Source organism: Myotis lucifugus, unplaced genomic scaffold, assembly GCF_000147115.1.
Source record: "Myotis lucifugus unplaced genomic scaffold, Myoluc2.0 scaffold_185, whole genome shotgun sequence".
NCBI lineage: Eukaryota > Metazoa > Chordata > Mammalia > Chiroptera > Vespertilionidae > Myotis > Myotis lucifugus.
In genome coordinates, this window is record NW_005871233.1 from 2,335,594 (window position 1) to 2,343,242 (window position 7,649).

The 7,649-nt window shown below is 50.6% G+C and overlaps 2 protein-coding genes across 3 annotated transcripts in view; both read right to left on the minus strand.

Moving 5' to 3' along the window:
• DYRK1B (dual specificity tyrosine phosphorylation regulated kinase 1B) overlaps window positions 1-901 on the minus strand; it is a 7,975-nt gene extending 7,074 nt beyond the window's left edge. The window contains exon 1 of the mRNA XM_014462636.2: window positions 833-901. The gene's annotated coding sequence lies outside the window, so the exon portion shown is untranslated. The remainder of the gene's footprint in view (window positions 1-832) is intronic.
• A 1,104-nt stretch (window positions 902-2,005) lies between these two features.
• Window positions 2,006-6,134, minus strand: FBL (fibrillarin). 2 transcript variants are annotated; one of them, XM_023760524.1, is made up of 5 exons: window positions 5,938-6,134; window positions 4,849-4,981; window positions 3,179-3,291; window positions 2,249-2,394; window positions 2,006-2,113 (listed from the first exon to the last, which is right to left on the minus strand). In XM_023760524.1, exons 2-5 carry the CDS (start codon window positions 4,856-4,858, stop codon window positions 2,089-2,091), a joined length of 294 nt encoding a protein of 97 aa, XP_023616292.1. In that variant the 5' UTR covers window positions 4,859-4,981; window positions 5,938-6,134; the 3' UTR covers window positions 2,006-2,088. The 2 variants fall into 2 exon arrangements, with proteins under 2 accessions (XP_023616292.1, XP_023616293.1); XM_023760525.1 differs by lacking the exons at window positions 4,849-4,981; window positions 5,938-6,134 and adding an exon at window positions 3,647-3,744.
• Window positions 6,135-7,649: the final 1,515 nt, after the last annotated feature.

Consider the following 7,649-nt stretch of genomic DNA (forward strand, 5'->3'; position numbering starts at 1 on the left):
TACACTGCCGTTTGGTGATTTAGGAGGAAAATGAACTCTGACAGCTTGGTCTTTGCAGTTCAGTGAATTCATCTTACCAAAGCAAGGTTCATCTGTTTCAAGATCTACCCTTCCCAGCAGATCCCCCAAACCACATTAGAGTCCTCTAGGCCCCACCAAACCATAGCAAAGTCCTCTGTAGGCCTCTAAAACCACACCAGGGTCTTTGGGGACCTCCTGATCACAGTTATCTGAAAACTCCAATATGACTCCGACTCCTATGGCATTCTGGTCCACCCGGCACACCCTTCCCCAGGAACCCCCCCCCCCCCCATATTATGCCAAGACCTCTTCCCTATATCATTCTCCCACCTCAGGAGCCACCGCTCCAGCTAGTTTCTCCGTACCATATCCCACTCCCCAGTATTGTGCCAAGGTACCCCTTCCAATCAAGGCCCACTCCTCCTGATGGGAGCAAAGGGGATGTGTCTCTTCTCACGACTTGTAGTGATCGTCCTTCTCTTCCCTACACTGGAGTCTACCCACCTCCTCCCAACCCAATATTCCCACCAGGCCCTTTCTCCAGTGACTCTTCTGTCCACTGGAGTCAATCCACAACTGTGCCCATTCCTAGAAGGCCCCCATAGCCAAATCCCCCAAATATCACAGAACTCTTCCCTATCTGCCACCCCCAAATCCCTCTTATCAGTCCCTTTCTCCTATGCCAAGCCTGGCCACCCTACGACCCTTCCTCTCTTGGAGCCCCCCCCCCTCCCCCCCAGCACACACACCCCAAACTCTTTCCTGGGGCCCTCCCACACCAGGATCATCTCTCCCAGCCACCACCCCCTACCCGGGTCAGGGCTGGTGCGGGGCCCACGGGAGGCTGGGGCGCGGTGGGGCCCCCAGTGGGGTGGGCGAGCAGCCAGCATGGCGGCGGTGGCGGCGGTGAGGAGACAGCCGCCTGTCCCGGGCCAGCGGGCTCCGGCAAGCCCTACGGCAGGGAGGGCAAGCGGGACAGGCGGCCGGTGGGTGACAACAGCAGCCGCCGCGGGGGGAGGGGGGAAGAGGAGGGGACAGGGACGAGGGTCAACCCGGGGCACACAGGGAAGGGAAAGGCAGGTGGACGGGGGAGGGGCGGGTTAACCCTCGACCCGCCGGCCCCGCCCCACGCAGCCACCGGCCCCCAGGGACACAGGCGTCTGGCCTCCCATTTTGGAGGGCCGCCAGGGCCAGCGGGCAGGCCTGAACTTGGCAGTCCACACCTGCCATGGCAACAACCGTGCCATTGGTCGCTGGGCCCAAGAGCTCAACCAATCACAGCTCGGGGCGGTTGTTGCTAGGCGACAATGATGCAGCGGGCAGAGCCGAGCCCAAACAAAGGGCGGGAGCGGGACCCCAGAACCCCTTCCCAGGACAATTCTCTCGGGCTATGCCCTTCCAGGAATCCAACTATGAATAGTTAGGCATGGCCTGCACCTGCCCGCCGCCCCACTCCTCTCCTCCCTGCGCCTCCTAAGTCTCCCGGCGACAGGGGGAGGGCGGAGCGCGAGCCGCGCCCCATCTGTAGCCACTTCGTTACCTGAGAACGCAGGCAAGGGGACTCAAACTGCTCGGGAAGCCCGAGCTCAGGCCTGCCCACTGGCTGAAGATATCCGGTGGACGCAGCGAAGCAGGCCCTGATTACCCAGTAATGCAACCAGCAAAATGGCAACCACAACAAACCGGCCCCCCCTCCCCACAGGCTTCGGGCTCCGCCCCCACCCCATCCGCTCCCTCACGTGACTCACAGCAATACACTGCGCCTGCTCAGCGGAGCTTACCAGCACACATGCGCAGTGAGCTCCGCCCAAGCGCCAAAATCCAGGCTAGGGTGGCGCAAGAGGCAGCTAAGAAGGAGCATGCGCTGTGTGATCGGCTGAGCCGTCCACCCCCCACCACCACCACCACACAAGTTAACTAAGGGCGCATTCCGCCCTGTTGTCAATGGAAGTCGCCAAGCAATCAGCAGCAGACCCAGACCGGAAGGACGGATTAGTCTTTTAATAGAAAAACACACGAGTAACAGTAGCAACACAATCTCTAGCAATCCAGATGAAGAGCCAGCCTTCAGTTCTTCACCTTGGGGGGCGGCCTGTGAGAGGAAGATGAGAGGCATCAGAGCTTGTCACCACTTTAGGGGCACTCCTAACAAGTATTGAACCGTGTGGCTCTGGGGTGCAGGGGCCAGAGACATCTGTCCTGGTGGAATACTGGGCCCCCTGCTCACCTGTACACACCCACCACCACAGCGTGGTCTCTTTCATATGGCTCTAAAGTCAACTGCTCCTGGGGCTTCATGTTTTCCTGTTGCATTTTTTTCACTTCAGAGGCAAATACTGCCTCAGCAGATGCGGTGGAGTCAATGCAGTTAGCCTACAGAGGAGAGAGGATTTGAAGTCTGCAGCAAGGCTTTGAGCTATTTACCCTTTTCTGTGCTCTTTACATTAGAAGTACTTGTTGTTACTGGAAATGGTGAAACTCACGTTTTGGAAATTTTCAATTTGGTCTGGATTTGGAACAGTTAGCCTTCAACAGAGTCCTATCATCTAAAAGCCAGTGTTTAAATTTTACACTCAGGGCTTTTTTTCCCCTTCTGCTTCCCCTTTAACAATAATAATGCAGCTGAGAATATGAAAATAAATGTACCAAAAGGCTAACAAAATGGTGAATCTGGTTGAAAGGCACATGGCAGAATTCTCTGTATTTCAAAGTAAAATGTTTTTTAAAGTGCAACTAGCATTTATCTAGTATTTATTCTACACCAGGCTGTTCCAAACACTTCACATAGACACTAAAAAATTGGACTAATATTTCTATTTTACACATATAGTATTTTCATTTTACAAGCACACAGATTAAGGAACTTGTTCAAAGTTACACAGTGAGTTGGAATTCAAGCTCAAATTGTCAGACTCAGAGATCATGCACTTGACCACTACGTTCTATTGCCTCTTTAAACCCAAAGATGCTAGTTTTGCAGACATTACTCATCATGTGATATTTGACTCGGGCCAGGGAATGGCTTGTAGGGAGCTGTGTGGGAATAAAGGCTGAGAATAGACTGAATGGATTAGGGGGGATGAAGGCTCCCTTGTTTTGACTGGCTACTTGGTAGTTAATGATAGAGAAAATACTTAGACTCCTCCAAGACCCGCACCTTAATGGAAATCACAAAGTGTCCTCCATTACGTAGGAAGGTGTGGGCATTCAGGGCTACAATCCGGGTCTGGTCTGGCTGGGCCACATCGGCAAAGATCACATCCACCATTGCTAGGGAGAAGGAAGTGGCAGTTAAAAGCTGGGTCTGCTGATCTTCCCAGCTCCTCCCAGGGGCCTGTAGACTCCTGGCAGTCTTCCCTGCTTCCAGTCTCACTTCCCCCCTCTGATGCCCCTCCCCTCCCTCCACAGTGCCCCCAAGATGGGTCCAAAACCCAGTCACATCATTCATGCCTCTTGTAACCCATGGTTGCCACCTACTCTGTGGCCAGCCCTGGGCCGGGCATGGGGGACAGAGAGAAGAGTCATACCCGGACCCTGTCCTCGAGACGCTCCCGGGTCTGGGGGGTGGGGGGAAGAGGGGGAGACAGACACGTCATCAAAAAGGCAAATAAAGGTGAGCACTTACAGGCAAGAGCATTTGCAGGATTATCAGATGAAAACAAGTTGCAGGACAAGGGGTATGGTATAGGTCAGTGATGGTGAACCTATGACACGCGTGTCAGAGGTGACTCGCGAACTCATTTTTTTGGTTGATTTTTCTTTGTTAAATGGCATTTAAATATATAAAATAAATATCAAAAATATAAGTGTTTTACTATGGTTGCAAATATCAAAAAATTTCTATATGTGACACAGCACCAGGGTTAAGTTAGGGTTTTTCAAAATGCTGGCACGCCGAGCTCAAAAGGTTCGCCATCACTGGTATAGGTGCATGGAAAAAAACTCACAGAAACCAGCAGAATGCAAAATAATATTTTTAAGGCAGTATGACTAAAAAACCCAAAAACTTAAAAATATGGGAAGATGTTGTAATGAAACTAACTTTTTAAAGTTGGAAAAAGCAGACATCAAATTGTTCATATGTTACCTCAGAGGGTGATTTTATAAAGAATTCCATTTTTACATCTTGCTTCTTAATATTTTTTAAAAAATCAAAATAATTGATATTTACAATGGGCTCCTCTGGGCCAGGCCACATTCAGTTTGTGCTTTCTGGGTTATGATCTCAACAGACGATGAGGAGGACCTCTGAAGGAGGCTTTTTGTTGTTGTTGTTGTTCTTACTCCTCACCCAAGGATATTTTTTCCATTGATTTTTTTTTTTTTTTTGAGAGTGTGGGAGGGAGGAGGGAGAGGGGTGAGAGAGAGAAACATTGATTGGTTGCCTCCCACACCTGCCTGGGGATTGAAACTGCAACCCAAGTATGTGCCCTTGATTGGGAATTGAACCCCATGACCTTTCAGTGTGTGTGCCGATGCTGTAACCACTGAGAAACACCAGCTAGAGCTGAAGGAGGCTTTTCTACATAAGCCAGGGGCAGTGTAAAAGTACCATATTTTAGAGGGAGGAAGGAAGTATGGGGCAGCCTAGGCCTAGGGAGAGGGGCACGAGATAAGAGAGGAGGCTGGCATCTGAAGGTGCCAGAGACCCTGAAGCAGATCCACCATCTTCTCAACCTCACCTGGCTCCCCCCACCCTTTTTATTCCTGCAGACTCAAGAGGCCTGCTCATCCATTCCAATTCCATCCAAATTAGGGCCCTGGCCTCTTCCAGGAAACCTGGAGTGGCCTATCCTACCCCACCTGGGCCAACCCCTGATCCCTCACCAATGAGCATGCGGTATTTGTGCGGGTGCCGAGCATCTTCAATGACAGGAATAATGTTAGTCCTCTTCTTGGCCAAGTTAATGAGGTCACGGCCAGAGCGGTGGGAAAACTCAACTGCATAGACCAGACCATCCTAAATAAATCAAATAACAACAATGATACTAGTTCTCATGTATGGAGCACCTACTTTGGGCCCATACACTGCATGCAGCATATCTTCAAATCTCCAAATCTAAACCCTACCACTTAACAATTATTATTATTATGTCCATTTTACAGATGAATAAACTGAGGTCCAGAGACATGAAGTTGCTGGCCAAGGTTTATTCACTCCCGCTTTGCCTGATGTGAAAACCCAAGCCCCCAGTACAGGCTTAAAACTAGGAAGCTAGCACACAGAGATGAAGTCATAACAGCTAAGAATATCTGCAATAGACCAGGCATTGCTCTAAGCACTTTACAGGAATTAACTCATTTATCTTCGCAATAACCCTATTTTCCAGAGGGGTAAACTGAGGCCCAAAGAGATTAAATAACTTGTGAAAGTCATGCCACTGTTAAATGCCTGCACCAGAGCCTGGGTTTTATAGGCTCTGTAATGTAGATGAACTGGAGGTCATGAAATGACATGCACAGGTACCCTCTCAACAGGGAGCTTGTACAGCCACACCGAAATGCAGGCCCAGAAAATGAGATTTGTTCTTTCAAGAGAAACTAGAAGATCAGATTTTGGGGGCATAAATTTTTTAAAAGGGCAACTAAATCAAGTAGTCTGGTATATCCACGGTAGTCTGGTGTATACTCAGTTCTGGGCCTGGCTAACAACAGTCATCCAATGCCCATGCCCCTTTCCTCTGGGCCAAGAACTCAGAAATGAAGCTGAATGAGGCTTTGGAGAGCAGGTAGTTCAAGCTGCTTCTTTTACTCACAGGCACTCTAGTAGGGAAAGGCCTAGCTCCATGCCATGCAATGCAGGGAAGGAGCCAGGGCCTCTGACTCCAGGTTGGCAGAAGCAGCAGCCTTCCTCTCCCTCCTACCTTACCACCAGCCCTTACTCATTATCTAATCCCCAAAACTTCATCCACTCACCGGGCCTACGATGTCAGAGACATGAGAGACGGTGGTGCCCGAGGCAGCCCCAAGGTAGAGCACCTTGGCCCCTGGCTTGATGTGGATTTGGTCCACTCCGCCCAGGATCGCTGCTGCCAGCTTGGAGCGGAAGGGGTTCCAGGCACGATACTCGATTTTGTCCTCTCCCTCCTAGGCCAGGAGAGATGGGATGGAAGTCAGTGTCAGACTCTTCTGCAAGCCCCCACTGCCCTTAACCCTACGGCCCTCAAAGAAACTAAATCACTGTACAAGAAACAAATGTGGGCACTTATCAGTGACCACAACAGATGCAGTGTCTGCCTTATAATGGAAGCTACTAACTCATGGAAAAGGGTCAACACCAGACAATAAACACAGAGATAAGATCATACCAGATCTATGCATTCCTTCCACAAACATTTGCCGTGCCAGGACATACTGTGTGCAGACCCTATATTAGGCACTGGGGGTACATAGTTACCGAGACAAAGACCCGGGCCCTGAAAGAGTAAGTATGTAATGAACTGACTGACACACACAGTTGACATAGAAGCCAGTGACAGGCACTAAGGAGAAAGGATCAAGCCAGAAAAGCAGATATGAAGTACAGGGAGCAGGGCGAGAGACAGGTGAACATGAGAAAGGGTGGCCAGGGAAGAGCCAAGAAGCAGACCTGAAGAAGGTGAGGGGCCATTCAAGTTATCTTGGGAGGGAGAGCTCATTCCAGGCGGCAGGAAATACAGCAGAAAAGCCCTGAGGCAGGAATGCGCCTGGCCATAAAGAAAATGACATGGGATAATAGGGGGACCTGGCCTGTGTGGCTTGGTTGGTTGGGCTTCAGTCTCCTACACAGAAAGCTTGCCAGTTCAATTCCTGGTCAGGGCACATGCCCAGGTTTTGGGCTCAACACCCAGTACGGGTGTGCAGGAGGCAGCCAATCGCTTTGCTCTCACATCAATGTTTCTCCCTTTCCCTTCTTCTCTCTCTCTGAAAATCAATTTTAAAAAATCTTTGAAAAATAGGGCGCCCTAGCCAGTTTGGCTCAGTGGATAGAGTGTCGGCCTGCAGACCAAAGGGTCCAGGGTTCGATTCCAGTCAAGGGTTTGATTCACTTACCTCAGTTGCAGGCTCCTCCCTGGCCTGGGCCCTGGTCAGGGCTCGTGCAGGAGGCAACCAATCGGTGTGTTTCTCTCACATTGATGTTTCTCTGTCTTTCTCTCTCTTTTCCACTCTCTCTAAAAATCAATGGAAAAATATCCTCAGGTGAGGATTAACCAAGAAAAATAGGGCAGGAGATAGATGGTGAGGGTTGTTTTTTTCAGACAGGGTAGTGAAAGACGGCCTTTGAGAAAGACAAGGTCACACCTGACCAGACACACTGGTGTAAGAGGGAACCAGTCACACATAGAGCTGGGAGACGAGTATTCCAGGCAGGGGAACAGCAAGGTCCATGGGCTAGAAGACACTCAGTCAGGGGGACAGTGGAAGGAGGTGAGGCCAGGGAGTGGCGAGGGGAAACAGAAATGTGAAGGGCCTTTCCGGCCACACCTGGAACATTAACCTGAAGGCAGTGGGAGTCACAGAAGGCACGTGGGGAGGGAAGTGCGTGATCTGACTTATGTATTAAGACAATGCCCGCGCTGTCCCAAGTAGGACACATGGTGGAGGCAGGGAGACCAGTACAACATCAGCTGGGGCCCTGGTGGATTGAG